We start from the raw sequence: 19,811 nt of genomic DNA, 5'->3' as shown, positions 1-19,811 counted from the left end.
GTAAAATAAGAGCTGCCTTGCGATTCTGTAACTCACTCTTCGAACTAACACAGCGGTTTTCACAGCGGCGGTCGCGCTCATATCAGTCGTAAAGCAGTCATTTTACGATTTGGCATTCTGATAAACAATAAACTACAAGCTCCCTCCTTATCAGAATGCCAAATCATAAAGTGACTGCTTCAAGAATGACTGCTTCAAATCATAAAATGACTGCTTCGAATCGCAAGACTGGTTTAAGTCCGATAACTACTAATTAATAAAGGAGGCGAATGGCATTGTACGGTTCTGAGCCTATCAGTATGAAACAACAATTGTTTCGTAGAGAATCGAACTCAAACTATTGTAACTATTATACATACATGTAACATTCATAGTGAATATAATATTTTACCATTAAACGCATTATCATAAAATCTATTCTAGGACGATTTTTTGATTATGAAAGAATGATTATTATTAAGTTTGTGATGCTCAATACTAAGAACAAAAAAATATATCTAAAGGTTTACGTAACCAAACATTTTAAAATTATGATTTTATTGCGAAAGCAAACGTGACCTTATAAGTAGTTCAATTAAGAAACTTACCATATTAAAACAAGTATAAATTGATCCCACATTCGATATTCAAATGGGAAGTAGTGATATAGAATGAAACAAGAGGCAAGTTTGAAATTCTGTCTTCTGTTGCAGACGTCCAAGTCCGCCGCTCCACGTGTCAACCCCGTGATCACGCCAATAACGGACCAAACAGCTATCTAATTCCCTGCTCTAGAAATATAAACCTTATTACAAACACATAAGAAACGATAGGCTGTAATTAAGTTGGTACTTGCCGAAAAACATGTCGCTTTTCACAAAATGGTCAAGGGATTTCGTCAATTATGATAAAGGTTCCATACGAAATTGATCTTAGAATCGTATTTAAAATCGTGTACGAGATTGTGGTTAGTTATAGATGATAAGAACATTAGAGGTCTTTTTATATATCTTAATAGTTAGCTATATTAAAGAGAATAGACATTAGTGTCTATTCTCTTTAAATACTAATACAATTCGAGTTTCTTGGTTGTCTTTGGATATTTTAAGAACATTATTCTTATTTTAACTTTTTATATGAGAACTTATTATGAGAATTGTACGTCGCCATCGGATAGTATATCTTTAGTCTTCAAGTCTTTCTAATGCTGTCTTAAATTGATCAAATACGGCGAAACATAACATTGCGAATTTTGGTCCGTATACCATTAACAAACATTAACATTATATTATTAATATGTTTGTGAATATCTGCTTCTATTGACACATGATTTTATTATCTATTATGTATCACATATATACTGTCTTACGTTTAGGTACTTAAACTAATCACAAAAACAATTCACACAACACAAAGCGTTAGTCGCTTCCCTCTGGTTATAACAAAACTTAGCCCTCTTCGTAACTAGTGATTTGGGAATCTTGCCTTGAATTATGGATATGCCAATATTAATAAAAAACTAATCGTGTCAACCTTTTATTGGTCTTAACCTCACATTTCCCGGCACATTCCTTCTTCGTCGGGAAATTAAGAACTCCAGATTAAAGAGCCATGCCGTTAACCACTAAGCCACAGAGGTGTCGATCACTCTTCGCTGTAAAATATCAAAGATTAGTGTACAAGTTAGAAATATTCAACATGACTGAATCTGTTCGCTGACCGTCATTAAATAGCGTAGAAATAATTAGAAAATCAACGAGATATATTCTTAAATTATTAATTGATACAGATTTAATATAAATGTATATAAAAACTTTATTTACACAAGGGATTTCAAAAAAGTAGATTATCAAATGCCCAAACTTGTATAGAAATTTCTACTTGAATTATTACTGTGGAACATCCATTTAGTTTCGCATGTTACTTATTGAATTAAGCGCTTGTCTGGGCAAAGAAGAACAAAGATGAAAGACAAAAATTAATATCAGTCAATACAATATGCACTCACGCAAAATATGATTCTATTATTACAAATATGTTTATTAAAAACACTGTTCTTTTTAGTACTATTACGTGTAACCATACAAAAATGGGGCTTTTGATTTGGTTAGGAACTGCGTTTTTATAATTTTCTACATTTTAAACTCTATGTATTATTCTCGTAATACGTAGATCATCATCTTGCTTATCCTAAATATGGGAAAACTATACATCGGAGCATACTTTTAATTCGAGCAGTTGGTTTAACAGAGCTTTAATAAATTGAACACTTCTATCTTTTCGTAGGAAAATGCGTTACGTAGGTATACCTCCTGCGGCACGGCTGCATCTTGGTAAAGGGTTATGAGGGACTCCTTGCTGTGCATACCCATTAAAACCCCAAGGCTGCGTAGCCTTTTCGGCATCACGCCACGAGATCAGCCGATGAAATCGCGGCACCTATGGCCATGAATGTATGAAATGGACCTTGTCAAAGCAAGGGCCATACTCACATCGGCCAATTCAGCCTGATTTAGCTGGGGGAGGTTGGGGACAGGGCAGCGATGCGTGAGAATCCCTTCTTTTGGACGCATGGACCCCTGTTCCCCCGCTGTAGCGTCTCCGAGCCCAGGATTACAACTCGTTGCACGGTGGAAGGGCGACATGGGCTTTAAAATAATTGTTGTTGTGAATTTGATCTATATGTGTGTGATATTTAGGAATTCTATAATACTTGAGTATTAGTAGTATAGTAAACTTAGTATGTGTGTTTGTCCACAAATATCTCAAACCAAAAGTCATATCGAGATAACCCTTCTGATTCTTATATCCTCCTACAAATTAAATTCGTTTATAGATTTTGAGATATATGTATCCATTCATTTCCGGAGGCGTGTATAACATTGACAGGTATTTAAAGCCAAAGTCTAAAGTTAATTTTATTAAAGTATTAATAGTTTTTAATCAATGAGCGTCCATCAAATCCGTCACTTTACCGACTGATTAATTAGAAATTTAAAACAAATGAATTCTTTTTTTAATGTAGCCCTAATATTTAGTCAATGTAGTATCCAAATACCTATGATAAAAAGTGGATTTTTGTTTTATTCTACGATCATGACGCATTGCCAGCGGGCTTGCAAGTGCGTTGCCGAAAATACTGTTGAAAAATGTGAAATGTTAGTTCATTATTATAAGATTATTACATTTTTTGTTTCAGTATTATAATTTCAAAGGGTAAAAGGTCGTATTTATAACTTTTCTTTCATTTAAGCAAGTATTTAGTTTTAGAAGCAAAGTTTACCGGTTTAATATTTATAATAGTTAAGTTTCCTATAAGCAATTCAAAACACGGCGAACTTCGAACTCCTGCCTATGTTCCCATGGGGACCATGTCATTTGTATACAGGAGCGGACTCAAAAATGCAAGGCACTGAATACTGACCCGATAGAAATTTCAAAATATTTTTTCTCGTCAATCTAATTTATATAATTTAATTATAACAATTAAATATCAAATATGAAATTAATTAATTAAAAATTAATTTAACTTTTGTAGAATATAAGCCAGACACATAAAGTATTTTAAATACAACCTATAAAATTATGATTCGTTCCAATAAACACGTTTATGCTTTTATTTAAACATAAAATCATGTTATAAATTTGAATAACTATAGAATAAAAATATTTTCCAAAATAAGCGTACCAATTATTAAAAGACCGCCAACGCACTAGCCTTCTGGCTTGCAAGTGCGTTGCGGTTCTGTAAAAAAATAGAACACGTTGTTGCATGAATTTCAATAGTAACAGCTATATAATCTTACAAAAGGGAATACTGATATTATCTGCACCAAAGATTTCGATTATAACTCAAAATAGATGTTTCCAGACAAGTACAGCACGTAAGGGTCCACATCTAAAGTGGCTGAGAAAGGGCTAGGGGCGAATAGGATATTTATATTCCCAATATATCCGATGTTACCAACTTGTCAAGTTACAACTTACTTGAAGGGTGTTAGAATATTAAGTGCTATCTTGATCTCAGGCCAATGTAAAGCAGCAGGATAATCTTTAAATCTACATTTTCGTTTTCTTTTTTAGTGGCTTCAATTATAACTATTCGATCTGCGAGTAATTTCAAATTAAAAACGAAATTTTTACCACAAAAATAATGAACAATATTTTAACGTTGTCTCGTAAGAAGAGGAATTAATTTAAATTAAATGTTAAAACTATTTATTTACGATCAAGTATACAGTATTTACAACTTTCTTAATCTACAAAGTAATAATAGAAATAATTAAAATGAAAATAAAAACAAATTTAAAAAGTTTGGTCCGGCAAACGTTGTTTTGTCATGTCTATTAATTATTATTTTTTTGGAATTTAAATTTAGGTACGTGTAGAGAAATACGCTTACTATCGGGGCAATAGTTAAAAACGCGTAGAAGACAAACTTTTTGGTAAATAGATAAAAACAGACGCAGTAAGTGAAATGGACTGTTATGCTATGTCCGATTCTTGACCATTCAATGAGCCGAAAATCGTAAAGCGTAGGGTGCGGACATAAAAATATCAATAAATTTAACGCTTCCTTTATTGTTAATGTTTTGTACTCAGGATATATACATTACGTGTAATGACTTATTTCTAAATATCTAAATTATTATTTGCTTTAAGATTTTTTACGACATACTTCGTTACAAAAATCTGACCAAATTTCAGGAATACCACTATCTTTTGTTTCTAGTTTTTGTATTTATCACGTTGATAAAGATCATGAAAATATATGTATTGTTTTTATTAAGATAGTATTGGAAGTGGACTTACTCAGATTTAAAAAAGGTTTTAGTTCACGTATTGAAAAGTTTTCTCAAGTACATATGAATGCTAACTGAGTTCTATATTGTTAATAATAATTATTAATATACAATTAGAGATAATTTAATAAACTCTGTACTATTACGTTCGTATATATATAATAGAACGTTTTATCGATGTGATAAGAACAAAATTCAATAGCTATTTTAAAACGTTTATGAATAAGACTAACATGATAACAATCAAGGCACAATAAATCACGATCAATCTTTGACAAAATAACCTAGTCACCGGGAGCTGGTTATGTCAACAATGCTTTTAATTTCTTTGCCGACGGTTCAGGGTTGATAGACGGTGATCGAGGTCTCTCTGGGGTATTCTATAGTCACATATTACGAGAAAAGTAGAAAATGTAGAATTTTTTTCTTACAATACACAAAGGCAATTGTGTCTTTGTGTCTTCAAGTGTATTGACATTATTATTATAATGACATTTTATTTTTTTCTCTGCGGTTATCTGCAATCAGCTCCAAAGCTATGAGCAAATTTTTTCTGTGGTGCTGTCATGTGGAGTGACTTCCCATTGGAAGCATCTACTCATCTTCTGTCTAGAGCTACTGCCGGTCTTCTAGCTCTAGAATATGGTGACGTTTTAGACGACTCACATACTGTCTAATGGTGAGTTGGCGAGCAAGTTCATTCGGGTGACAGCTTAACTTCTCTTTGTGTATAATGACATTTAAGAAAAAAATCTTTAACGTATTAATTAATTATTGAACTTAGGACTTACTTGTTCTAATATACCCTAGGAGGCAGAGGGCATCCACAATGCTTCGCCACGGCGTTTCCCTTGTGCCGCGCACCTATCTAAAATAAACTTAAATAAAGGAAACAGAAGAAAGAATCCAATGAAGTCATTAGAAAGCCTTTTAGCGATGTTATCTACAAAAAATCCATCTGATGGTCCATCCATCTTGATAAACAATAGTTTTTTGTTTTTTTTAAGATTTTAAATTGCTGAGAAATTTTAAGTCCTCCAATAGTTAATGTTATTTTTTAATGACCTAATATATAAGATACTAATAAAGCTTTGTAACCCTTTGAATTATTTCCGTTTCTCAAATATACGTAACCGGCCACTCAAGTAGCCGAGATCCAATGTTTGACCAGGACCCTCTATTTATTCTGTACCTCTCATTACAAAGTAACAAGCTAACAAAGCCACGTCTCATTTGGTTAATACTACGCAAATAGATTTTCAAGAGATCCTTTTCACTATGAATTTTGAATATTTTATGTATGGACTTATTATTACGTATGTATAACAGCTTCGACATTGTTTAAAGATTTAGAATTCTGAATTTACGGGTGATTTATTTAATCTGCAAATTGTTCCAATGCCTTACAAAAATTTCGCCAGGTAACAAAACGCTGAACATCAAGTTGACGTTGACCAGATAATAGTTAGTAATATATATTTATTTCTATTTCCTATATGACTACAGCAAACCTGAAAAAGTGTCTAGGGGGGGAGGAGGGTCCTTTTGTAAAATGTTACGATGCGGGAGGGGATTAAATTACGCGTTATTGTTAATATTATTCGACTTTCCAGTACTTTACCAAACATAATGGTAACTTTTAGGTATAGAGTCACTAGGTGGTCACGAAACGTTTTTTTTAACTTTGTTACAGTACTGAACTTGGGTACAGAAAAACGTTATGGTGCGTTACACGGGGGGAGGGGGGGTCAATAATCTCCAAAAATTGCGTGACGTAATACGTAGACCTACTCAGCGAAAGCTCTTTACACAAAACAATCAAGGAGGTATTGCAATTACAGTATGTAGATGATACCATTTTTAAAATTGCTTTATTTATAATGCAACCATTACACCAAATTGGTACCAATATATATTTTGATTGTATGACGCAGCGCGTCTGTGACAATAAAATTTCACGCTACATAAAGCAAAAACACACCGCCGAACATTACTAGTTACCCCCGACCACGCTGAAAAGACCCGCGGATTCATTTCTAATACCCTTATAAGCATTCTATCACACGTACGGGCAAGTGTCAAACTAATCTGGTGAATAAAACACAGTTTGTTAGGCGGAAATCGGGAAAGTTCCACACATTTAAGATAACAGTGAAAACTATCAAAAGTGTCGTTTTAGGTTTGATGCGCCGTGGTAATAACTATGTTGTTGTAACATTATTAATAAAGGGTAATGTGATTGGACTTACCGTATTTGTAATTACAATGTTTTCCCTTATAAAAAATATCAAAGTTTGTGTATTTTCTTGTCTAAAGTCAGAATCGCTCTAGCGTTTCGAAGTTCGAATAACGGTGCAGATTAATACATATTACTAGCTGGTGCCCGCGTCTGCGCATGTTTAAAAAAAACGTTGTGTAAAAAAAAAAAAAAAAACATGGCGTTTAAAAAGAGTGGCGGAGAGTTTATTGCCAGTTCTTCTCTTCCGTTCTACGCCCTTGATTTGAGAACTGGCAGTAAATGTAAAATTAGAAGCATTAATATTTATTTTTATATTATATAATATTTTTATTTTTCTTTAATGACGAATCACAAGTGTACATTGTGTTACCTACGTGAATAAATGATTTTTGAATTTGAATTTGAATTTAGTATTATATAAGCGTGGCGTAGAAAAAAGATAATGACTATTTAAGATAAACATTTCCATCCAATTAATATATTATATATATTCCAATATTCAACATAGCGCTGGACATTCTCATTAGACAAGCCAATCACCGTTAGAATTTGTGTCGTCTCCGTTGACCGCTAGGAGCATTACATAACTAGCTAAATACATTCCTAGGTACACAGTGGTTATATAAGTTAGTCAATTGTTATTTACTGTTTAGTGACTGGAATACGTCTAATTGTTGGACTGATTGATACTATTTATGAATGCTAAGATTTGTTTACGTGTTTGAATATTATATGTTATATGTATTTAATCTATACACCATTTTATATATTACAACTAGCAGACCAGCCAAGCGTTGCTGTGACTAAGGTTTTTCTTATATTACATAGTAGTAAACTATTCAAGGGAAACGGCAGGAGAACACGTTATGGAGACTACCATGCTTTTCTACTTTGCTGGTTATGCCATTCAATTGTAGCTATGTGAAACGTTGGTACTTTCAACACAGTGCCATCTGTTAGAATTGTGACTATCAAATAATAAACAAATATTTTGCGTAAAATAATATTGTGGGTATAAATTGAGATGTAAGCTATCCTATCTTTTAAGTTAGATCAAACTGCACACGGTGTGCAAATTTGATTGAAATCGGTTCTGTAGTTTAGGAGTCCATAGCGGACAAACAACGTGACGCGTAATTTATATACATTAAGATTTGTTTATAATGTTTTTTACTTTATAAGAAACTAAAAACTATTAGATAGTAGATATAGAGTTTTTAGTTTCTTGGTCTAAATAAGGTTTAAGTTCCAATTTAGTTTTAGTTATTTTTTTGTTTTATTTTGTGGTTGCTTGTTTAATTTTTTCCCTTGCTAGCTTTATTATGTTGTAATATAATGTATGTTTGTAAAAAATTTGATGACATATTTTCTTGTATTTGCATTACGTAGTTTCAGTACTTATAAATAGATAAATAATGTATTTAATTTTTTTTAACTACTAACATTTAAGTAATTAAAAAGAAACTCCAGTTTCGCTATATTCTTATCTGTCTCAGATTTCTGTATGTTTCGTTACCTTTCCTTTTTTAAAAGGAAAGTGATCAGTCTTCTTTGCTTGACACACGCCGCCTATTTTGGGTCCAATGCATGCCCCGAGTGTTAAATGCGCACATAGCTAGCATTGGTGCACAGCTGGAGATCGAACCTACGACCTCAGAGATGGGAGACGCACGCTAAAGCCAACACTGCTCTAAATTCAAATAAAATATTTGTATAATTAAAGTGTAATTGGTTAAGATTAAAACATGCCCTGTTCTTTTGCATTTGCAAAAATCATTTCATTATACAAAATCTGTGCCCTGGTTGATGAACCAAGACTTTTGTATAATAAACATCAGATTTCCACCTGCCAATTGTAAACTTATTTCAACAGCTAAACTATCCAAAATCCATCTTACGAACAAGAAAACAATACTGAAATATATTATCTTTCCTCGTCGTAATTTGAACAAATGAGCGACGCCGGCACCAAATTAGATTCTAGCGTCCGGTCTCACTCAACAGATTACAGTGCTCCACCATGGTGCCTACTGCAATTTGTTATGTCTCTAGGTATGTGTTCGTTGAATTATTTATATGCTATATAACACTACGAACAAGGGCTTTAGGTTAGGAATATATTATTTTCCAGCAGTGGATCTTTTTTGTCTGGGTCTTAGGGTATATTGTCGGTGAAATTATCGCTAAATATGTCTAAAACTATTGGATTATAAGTGATTTAATTGGTTATTTTTATCATTTATTATTGATATAAAGTAAAGAAGTTAGGTTATATAGATAGGGTTTTGCCACCTTTATAAAGTTTCTAAAGAAATTCGTAGCCCTGCATTCTAGAAGATCAATCAAACTTAAATGTAGTTGAAGAGCTGTTAAACCATTCTGAATGAAATTTGATATTTTTGATAGCCCAAACGAGACAGATACGAATAATAAATACCTTGGATTATAATATAGCTTAGTATTTAAGCAATAAACCTCCACAGTCCGTGGAGTGTTCCTATACATTTTAGTGCGTTATGATTTCGTATAGTTTTTGTTAAAAAGGAATTTATTGCTAAAAAGCATACATTTAAGAACAAGGGAAAAGATTTTGGTATTCTAAAATGGTAAAGATTTTTTAACAAAATAAGCTACGCCAATGCGGCAACTGAAAAAATGCAATATCACATACAATAAATACATAGAAAAATACAACATAAGAATAAACAGACTATTTCTTACAATTGACATGAAGCAGACCTTTTCTCAGTTCACTCAAAGGACAATTAAAAACGTCTGTTAATCTATGAACTGCTGTTTTTAATGTCGATGACGTCTCCTAATAATCAGGCCTAGGCATTGTAACACTGCCGGATTGTTTTCCTTTCCAATACATATCTTTATATATATAATTCTTCTGTGAGTGTGTATGTCACTGAACTTCTCTTAAACGACTGGACCGATTTTGATGAAATTTTTTGTGTGTGTTCAAGGGGATCTGGGAATGGTTTAGATTCACAAATCAGCCCGCCAGATGGCGCTGCAGTCGGTACTTTCATACTTTGCTTTACTAATTGCTTGAAATATCATGCAGGACAACGTCTGTCGGGTCCACTAGTACTTTATAAGATACGTGGTAAGCGCAAATTCTCGGAGAACTCTGATTTCGTAAATATGTTATCCACCGATGAAAGACGGCGTTAAAATTTACCTCCATATTAATTCTTATATAATTAAATTTGTGTTTAATGAAAAGTACAAGCACCCAACACAAGAATAAAAAATCTTTTCATCGTGTAATCATTATTGACCGTATGCAAATATCTGTTATCCGGTGTTTGAACACGGGCGGGTCCCTAATCAAAAAATTGAACTTTCAATAAAGAGAATCATTAATTTTGCTTAGGGAGAGCTCCCGTATAACGAACTCCGCAAAAATCCAAGGATGTTTTCCTCGGATAATTATGTGAAAGACGCTGGGGTCAAACTTTTAAGACTCTTTGGGCTTTTTAATTGTTTAGGCGAACGATAAAAATGTTTATATACATGCTATAGGTTTTATGATTAAAACATCTGACGATCAAATCATTTTTTTATTTTAATAAATACTATAAACAGTAAATATTAGATTTGCTTTTTTTTATGTAATAGGAGGCAAACGGGCAGGAGGCTCACCTGATGTTAAGTGATACCGCCGCCCATGGACACTCACAATGCCAGAAGGCTCGCAAGTGCGTTGCCGGCCTTTCAAGAATTGGTACGCTCTTTTCTTGAAGGACCCTAAGTCGTATTGGTTACCTTTTTACTCTTAAGCTGCTTATTTTTTAAATAAGTACGACTTATGAGTAAGCCTAAAATTAACTACCTAATTAAGGTATAAAAAGCCCCAGAAAATGAATAAAAATAGCAAATGAATATATAAGATGATTAAGCCAATCAAGGCAGATAAATATCCGCGACAAAGTAGCATTTTACCGGATATCGACCGGTTATTTTTCTCAGAAGCTATTAGAGTAATGCAGGCAATCCCCCGGCATCGCCCGACCGGCGAGAATTAATGATGTCCCTTATTGGAAGCACAATTTTTTGATTCTACCCATCTCCCTTCGTATAGCTCAAAGATTTGTTAAACAGATACACTTTTGTACAACTAATTCGTTGCGTCTTGAAATGTTCCGGCGTTTGAGAACTGTTTTATAAATATATTAATACAGCCCTTTAATTGTGATGAGAAGAGAGGTTTTTTACAATGTAAATACCATTTCTATTCTTACAATGAAAGCAAGACAAACTTCAATTCAAATAAAGCATAAACATATTTGTATATGTAAAAGACACATAAACCTAAAGTAATAAAAACTACTATGTAACTTTAAATAAATAACTAATAATGAAACAATTGTAGGTAATTTATATAAACTTTAAAGTGTTATTTAACAATAAAACATTATAAATATCAGTTCTGATGTAAAGTTTTAATATTGAAATAAGTCTTCGTAAAACCAGCTTTACAGCTTAAATCGAAAATTTATAATATATTTATAACGATTTTATTCAATAACTATTTTTTTTTTCATATCAGAGGGGATATTAATTATCTTCCAAAAGCGTTAATAGTAGTTATAGATATGACAATATTGGCAAATCGTTTTATATTGTCTTCGTGTAGAGCATCTTAAATAAAATTTTATTCTTTGACATCCCGCGGGCGATGGAAACCAACAAAAGCCTTGTTTACACGATCCAAGGTTTACATTTAAAAATACCCCAATCACCTAAAGGCAATTCTAATTTCTATCGAGGAGATTACATCCCCTTGACAGTTTTAAACGATTATTAAAAACATGAGTGAGGAAATCGAATTTAAACGACATTTAAAAACGGGGTCGACCACGGAATAGGTATTGAGAAATGAAAGTCGAATATTGTTAAAGATTCAAAATGATTGCTTAAACCGACATCTTAATTATATTAACTGGTAACTTTTAACGACGTCTTTCACTGATTTATAATCCAAGTATCCTGATTGAATTTTCATGTGTGTGCACTTCATATATTACAAATGTCAAATGTTAAGCATAGATAACGTTTAAGACAGATTTTTGTTTTTAAATTGTACGTACGGTTTTTTGCGTTTAAATGCGTGGCGTCTTGCGCGATTGCGGACTTACATTGAAATTCCCTTCTGTTTTATGAATACGAACTGTGGTAGACTTCTGTATTTCTTTAGTGAGTAGAAGCTGCAAGTAGAGGTATTAAAACTATAATATTTCCATTGTTACGATGTTTTTTGTTACGCTTAATCTTATTATATATATAAATAGTTTATATTCTATTCTACACAATCAGCTAAATTAATAAATAAATCTCCTTAAAATCTTTGAACACAGTTGTTAAGTATAATATTGTAATATACGGACGCCCCACATCTCAATTAGGGAGGGTGCCGACATTGCACTATCTTCCAAGTAATCGTGTTAATTATACGCGTCGGTAATCGAACTCCGATCCTTCGCCTTCCAAACTAGATTAGCAACTCTCATACATTTTGTTTACGTTGAATTGTGAGGGTTCGCTCTTTAGCAAACAGATTTTATATTATACATATTAACTGTAAGCTTATAAAATTCATATTTTTACTATTACTATCTTCTATTGTTTATTATGCATGTACCTACATAAATTTTCTAAAAAAATAAGTTATATTGTTACCGGTTCTGTTATAGAGTTCGAGAACATTCGTTCGAGAATATTTTTTTAACAATGATATAATAATTATCATCTACTAATATCATACTATTACTATATGATGTTAAAGCCATAAAAAGACCTTCTGTTCGAAAAAATTTATTCACAGTTCGTCATGATTGTTCTAGAATACACCAAACTTTAAAGAGAAAAAAATAAGCTTTGGTTAAATTAAATTTTATTTTGATTTTAGAATCCTCTAAACGTAACTAACCCAATGTTAACTGTATTGGCGCCAGCGCCACAGATAAAAGAAAATGAAGAAAATAACCACAGACAATTTTATTTTAGAACGGGGAAAATTATTATGTTTTTAAAGGCACACTAAGGAAACACATACAGACATTTACAGAGAACACAGGACATACAAAAATCACAATACATGAAAGGGCATCAATGACAAGTGTACAGAACATTTTAAGGCAAACATTAAAATGATAAATGAGAAAAAAAAATACAATAAACTAGTACTGAAATTTAAGTATGTAATTTTAAAATGTTATATATTTCTTCTCTGCAATTGTTATTGAACAATGTAAATTAAGTAACCTTTAACTATAGAAAAGTGAATTTATGCGACCAAATAGATATAAAACTGACTGTTTAGAGCAGTAACTTATAGTTATACAAGTTAGAAATCGCATGTCCGTTTCAATCAATCCCGTTTGTCTACAATTAGCGTCACTGCGTCCGACTGTTCAAAGTTGAACATAAAAGTTTTACGTCACTATTCTCAGTAAAATAGAAATAGCCATTTTGGCTTCAAATATAAATTGATAGATTTAGGACTCCTTATATCAGGTATCCTTGGATTACTAGATGCACTATGTAATGTTTTATTACTTGATAATTTTTATTATGTGCTATGAAGTGCGGATAAATAAATACATAAAAATTAAAAAAATAAACAATATTTTAAGCAATTTGTTTGCGTCAAAGTGCGCCATACACACACATTACTATCTAGTCTAACTTCAGACTAGCAATTTATAACCTAATTTCCTAAAAATTACATTTAACATAAAAAAAGTGTCTAATAACACTGCTCACAGTCTCTATTAAGAGGAAGACACTCTGAATATAATATAAACACAGATTCAAACTCGCAGCCTTTTTTGTCTGTAGCACAAAGTATGCTTTTATAGATGAATGTTTCCAGAATAATCCAGTCATTTTACAAACGAATCGCGACGCGTAGTTGAATGTTGATGACCAGTTTTCTGCCCGCGGTTTTCTAATCCCGGACCGAAATTTGTTCACAATTCCACTTGCACAATTTCCGTCAATTCTACGGCAAAAGTTCACTATTCAATTTATTTAAAAGGATTTATCAACTATAATATGCGCCAACATGTTTAAGCAAAACAAGTAGAAATAACCTAATAATGTTTAGTACAATAAATAGGATATTGTAACAATATTTAATTAAAAATATATTACGATAAAAAATAATTTTAAATCTTGAATCTAATTATTAATTTTTATTAATACCTCCACCTCAACCGTAATGACAAGGACAAAAATGTGTTTGTCTATAGTCATGACATTTGACGTTTGTTAGAGCATAATATATTTGCAATCAGTTTTGATATTACATATTTTCGTAACCTAAATTTTATGTAGTTTTTAATTATTTTTTATGAAATTAATTTTGTTTAGGTACCGTATAAGTAATGAATTTTAAGTAGAATCAGTAGATGGTTTAAATTAAGCTAAATTATGGAGTTATATTCGGGAGATGCGTATTTATCAATCAAAAGTGATCTGCTTGGTTCCGACGAAGAAGAAGAAAAATATAAATCGGAGTCGGGAACGCAGACTCAAAAATGTTTAAGTAATAAAGGTACATAAATATTATTTATTTGCCGCCTCTGTTCAGTTGTTTAGGTTTTATAGTTAATTAGATTTTTGTGACATTTGAATACACAAATTGAATAATTTTCTATTAGAATTGGAATTTTATGATGATTGCGATAACATCATGTTTCTATGGAATTCCGATGTAATCCTTTCAATATCCGTTGTGCTGGTTAGCCTAGGGATGGCGCGGTACAAAACTTAACACAGCATTCAGGATAGCAGTCGCTATCGATGTAGGGAGTTACAGAGTACCTACCAGTGCAGAGCTTGGATTTCCACAATCGTGGTATTAGCTTTAATACAGACAGATTACGTGCGGTCGTTCGGAAATATGGATTGTATCGCGGTCCTGTGAACGATTGAATCAGATGACCAGTCCGAAATGTTCGTCTTTTGTTTTACACGATGACCCGGGTATATGACGACGTGGCTTGGCTAAGAGTAAAAGCAAAAGGCGAGGTTGAGTAGAGGCTCAGCATCACGTGTATTAGTCCCTTTTGGAAATACCTTGTAACCATGGTAACAAACATGGGTCAACAAAAAATGACCCCGATAATATATTATTTAGGTAAAAGGTATACCTTTACAGCATGTTCCAGAACTACAACCATACATAATTTTTTTTATACTTTATGTAGTTGTTTATTCATTTACAACATTTTATAGGAAAACTATCATCCAATAGTATAATGAAAGCGTCTATCAGCAGCGGTTTGAAACAAATAATACCGACTAATAAACCGAAAAGAAGACGAGGTATATATTATATTTTGGGCTAGTATAATTACACATTAATAGGCTACTTGACTGTATGAATATTGGAGTGTTATTGAGAGTAATTTCTTTAAAATATGGCTTTAAAAAACATACTATCTTGTAAATAATAATTAATTATTTAAATAGACGATGACTTATCTGCTCGTAAATCGTAGTGTCTGAATGACAATTAACGTACTAAAAACTTTCGTTTGACGTTTGTTAACGTGTTTACAAGCATTCTACGTCATATGGACTGGTGCGACGCCATATACTATGAGACAATTTTGGCAGGTTTTTTTTTATATAAAAAAAATGTTCTTAAATGATGAGTGCTTAATATTAATTTTTAAAGGAATTTACTTTAAGGAATTAAAAATAAAAATTTATCGAGGTTCTATTGTCATTAATAAATAGTTTTGAAAATACTGTCAAATAGCGCATTATTTAATTTAAAGACGAGTTATGATTGCTGGCTGTATATGTTTTTTAAATAAAGTACGTACTTAAGTATTTTAATTAACTTTCGATTCGTATTAAGCCGCAGAAATTATTACAAAAAAATTTCTAAAACAATGAAATTTGGCATGTCAAATTTTAATTACAATCATATTTATTTTCAGTTAAATTAATGAACTGGAAAAGATATCATAAGTTAAATGTAATTTATTCTTTTCTGGACGAACTTGAGAGAGACTATCCGGCGATATGTACAGTGTCTGTAATTGGAAAATCGGTTGAAGGAAGAGATATTAAGGTTTATTATGAACTTTGAACAGTAGCGTCTTTTTAGTTATCAGACGAATTAAAAACACTCACTTTCTGTATTAAAAACTTCAAAAGAGTTTGCTACTAGGCATATTATGTTATTCTTGTAATATCATCTTAGACGTAGTCTTCATTGCTCCAATACATACCCAAAAATATGACTGCTAAGATCCAAGCTAAGACCAACAGCGAGTGGACACAATATCGTCTGTAAAAGAATGGCGGCCTGTGACCATTGAGCTAGCATTTTGCTATATATTTATGTCCCACGAAATTATGGAATTTACTCAATAACTTAAAAAGCCAAAGGTAGACGTGGTTACATAGTTTTTATTCGAATTGTTGTCGCAAGCTACAAAAAATTTCGCTTCTCTAAATATATTATATAAATATGTATAGTGGCTAGATGACTATGGCCATGAGGTCGTGGTTTCGAACCCCAGCTCCACCAAGCAAGGTATTTTTGCACGCCATTATAAGGAGATAACCGTGAGGAAACCAGACTTATATACAGACTTGTGAATCGCTGAAATCTGTGATTCGCAAGAAAAATGCTTATAAATATAAAGAATTTTTTGTCATGTATGATTTTCAGATGTTAAAAATATCGAATAGTGACGCCAGTAACGCTGCTGTCTGGTTAGATGCATCAATACATTCAAGAGAATGGATCAGCACAGCTGTTGTAACCTACTTAGCTGAATTCATCGCTAAGAATTTTCAGAAACACCCCAATTCGATTACTAATAAAGACTGGTGCGTACAAAGAAGCCAGTCTTAAGATTTTGTATTACTTCAATTTTAATTAACGTAATGATAACCAAATCCAAATAAATTGTATTATATTTAAGTGATTTGGTAAATTTTTGAAAAATTAAGAAAATAATAAGAAATTTAAAGCACACACACATATATATAAAAGATGGCCCGGCCCAACTCAGCTTTAAGTTGCTGTCACCAGCAACACTGATTTTTAGTGCACCCATACTATCTTTGAGTATAATATCTGATTTCAATTTACTTTATCCTCTAGATACCACAGGCATCTAGGTATCCCATTTGTACCCCCTTTCAGAAGAAAGCGTTTTCTCTGGATAAACATAGTTTCTCCCCTCACCACCACCTTGCTTTGAAATCAAATTTCCTTAATTTTCTATAATTTATGAATCCATGTAGTTTTTTTTCACTTCGGGTGCTCTTCGGTTATATTTGACTAAAGTGCGTGTCACATTAAATCTTGTATTTTTTTTTCTTAAGTACCAGTGTATTAGTGTGCTTTTGAAATTAAATAATAATGCTCAGAATCTGGTTTGGATATAAATAGATGCAATAGATACGTCATCTACTGTTACAATATTATTTTCATGCATTTGGACCTTTTTGGTTTGTCGTTTAGTTACTATATAGTGATACCTACGTCATTTTTCGATTTGTTAATATCCGAAAAATATAATACACATATTTTACAGGCACATTGTACCGGTATTAAATCCAGATGGCTATGTGTTCACACATACTAAAGATCGCATGTGGAGAAAGAATAGAGCGCATCACGAGGGAGAGCGCGTGGGAGTCGATCTTAATAGGAATTTTAGGTAAAATGTTATCTTTTTTAAATATAAGTTATATTGCAAACCTTTATCAAATATCATACAATAGCTGTATACACTTATTTTTTTTTCTAAACTATATCATATATCATACAATTGCTTTATACCCTTATTTATTTTATTTTTTCCTAAAACATAATAGCTATGGGTGGGGCAATAATGGCGACCAAGGTTCGTCAGGAGAGCCAACTAACGTGTTCTATAGAGGTCCTGCGCCGTTTTCTGAACCGGAGACAGCAGCAGTACGGGTAAGAATTATAATAATTTGGGTCAATAATTTAATACTCAACTGGACCCAACTGCCTCCGAAGGCTTAAGCCTAAAGAGTAAGCTTCATTTCTTTTAGCAGTGTCGATTGTATTCGTCTTCGACCCTCGGCTATACACCAATGGACTTTCTTCTATGTGCGCATTTAACACTCGTTCGTACGGCGAAGGTAAACATCGTAAGGAAATCGGCTAATCACCTACTTGCCTATTAGAAAAACCAACTGATCACGAAACAGAAAGAAAAAATTGTAGCATCACTGTTTTTTTACACGCTTTATATTGGCTTCATCTGTATGTATATATGTATGTAACCGACTCCTTCGGACTCGATTTTGACCCAATTTTAACGGACAGATTTAATTCAAACTTTGCGCACCTGTCAAAGGTCGATGACAATGCAATAATCCGAAAAGAAAAATGAAAAAAATTAACTAAAAAATAAAAAATAAATAATAGTTTAAAATAACTAAAAAACACGCTTTTAAAGCACATCAAACTAAAAAGTGAATACATTACCATTTTCAGCCTAAATTAGGAATTATTTTTCACTTTTTAGTTTGATGTGCTTTAAAGCGTGGTTTTTAGTTTTTTTTTAACTATTATTAATTCACATTTCCTTTAGTGCATGATCTATTATATATTTCTAAGTATATATTTAAATTTTACACATATATGAACATATGACCCCTCGCTATCGAACTATTTGAATTTTCAGGACACGATCCTCGGGTCAGCGTCGCCATTCAAAGTATTCCTGTCGTTCCACAGTTACTTTGAACTGATAATTTTCCCTTGGGGATACAAATGTGAGCCGTGTCCTGACTACTTGCACTTAATGGAGGCCGGCACGGTCATGGCAAGGGTATTCGCGTAAGAAAATAGTAGATTAGTTAGTACATCTTGTTTGCATGGGACTTGTAGTAATAGAAAAATATTTAAAAGGTCTCAATTAGTTCAAGAATGTCTTATAAATAATAAATCAGCTTCATAAATTTTATCATTGATCAGAAATTCATTCGAAAAACTTGTAAATATTCATTCTATTTAAGCTGAGAGAAACAAGCCGTCGCGCGAACTATGTAAAAGTCATAATCCAAAAAAGCTACCCGTGATTAAGGTTGATATATATATTATTCTAAATAATAACTTTGCTCCCATCCCCGGCTGTTTACCAATACACTTTCTGTCTATGTCCGCATTCAACATTCGCTGGAACGTTATAAAATAACTTATTTGCAGGCAATATATGAAAGTACTGGTATGATCTACAAGGTTGGAAGCACGAAGGACCTAACCTACTTTGCATGCGGTACAAGCACAGACTGGAGTTATGCTATAGCAAAAATACCATATTCCTTCATGATTGAGCTACGTAGCAAAAAATATAGATTCCGGCTCCCGAAGGACCAAATTAGTGAAACGTGTATAGAAATCTCACACGCTGTAACCAGTTTAATGGATTTCATAGATAACACCAAATTTAAATTTAAATCAAAAAAATAATAAAATCTTTAAAATTAAAAATATTGGTAACTTTGTGTAACTTGTAATAGTTGTGATGTTTTTATTACGTTGAATTATGTTAAAAGTGTTTTGATAATAAAACGTGGTATAGATAAAATATTTTATTTCAATAAAGTAACAGATACCAAACAACAGCTACATTCAATTTACGCTTTTTTTATAACACCAAATTTAAATTTAATTCAAAAAAATAATAAAATCTTTAAAATTAAAAATATTGGTAACTTTGTGTAACTTGTAATAGTTGTGATGTTTTTATTACGTTGAATTATGTTAA

At 32.3% G+C, this 19,811-nt stretch overlaps 1 protein-coding gene across 3 annotated transcripts; it reads left to right on the top strand.

The window, feature by feature from the left end:
* The first annotated feature begins 14,324 nt into the window (after positions 1-14,324).
* Positions 14,325-19,625, top strand: LOC125063782 (carboxypeptidase B-like). 3 transcript variants are annotated; one of them, XM_047670410.1, is made up of 8 exons: positions 14,325-14,590; positions 15,274-15,363; positions 15,987-16,120; positions 16,727-16,887; positions 17,601-17,726; positions 17,884-17,989; positions 18,726-18,872; positions 19,250-19,625. In XM_047670410.1, the coding sequence occupies exons 1-8, from the start codon at positions 14,467-14,469 to the stop codon at positions 19,511-19,513; spliced, it is 1,152 nt and encodes a 383-aa protein (XP_047526366.1). In that variant the 5' UTR covers positions 14,325-14,466; the 3' UTR covers positions 19,514-19,625. The 3 variants fall into 3 exon arrangements, with proteins under 3 accessions (XP_047526366.1, XP_047526367.1, XP_047526368.1); XM_047670411.1 differs by having other exon boundaries at positions 18,726-18,880; positions 19,250-19,417; XM_047670412.1 differs by having other exon boundaries at positions 18,726-18,899; positions 19,250-19,375.
* Positions 19,626-19,811: the final 186 nt, after the last annotated feature.

The sequence above is a fragment of the Pieris napi genome, chromosome 3 (genome assembly GCF_905475465.1).
Source record: "Pieris napi chromosome 3, ilPieNapi1.2, whole genome shotgun sequence".
In the NCBI taxonomy this organism is placed as follows: Eukaryota; Metazoa; Arthropoda; class Insecta; order Lepidoptera; family Pieridae; genus Pieris; species Pieris napi.
The sequence above is the reverse complement of the archived record's forward strand: the minus strand, read 5'-3'. Positions and strand labels throughout refer to the sequence as shown.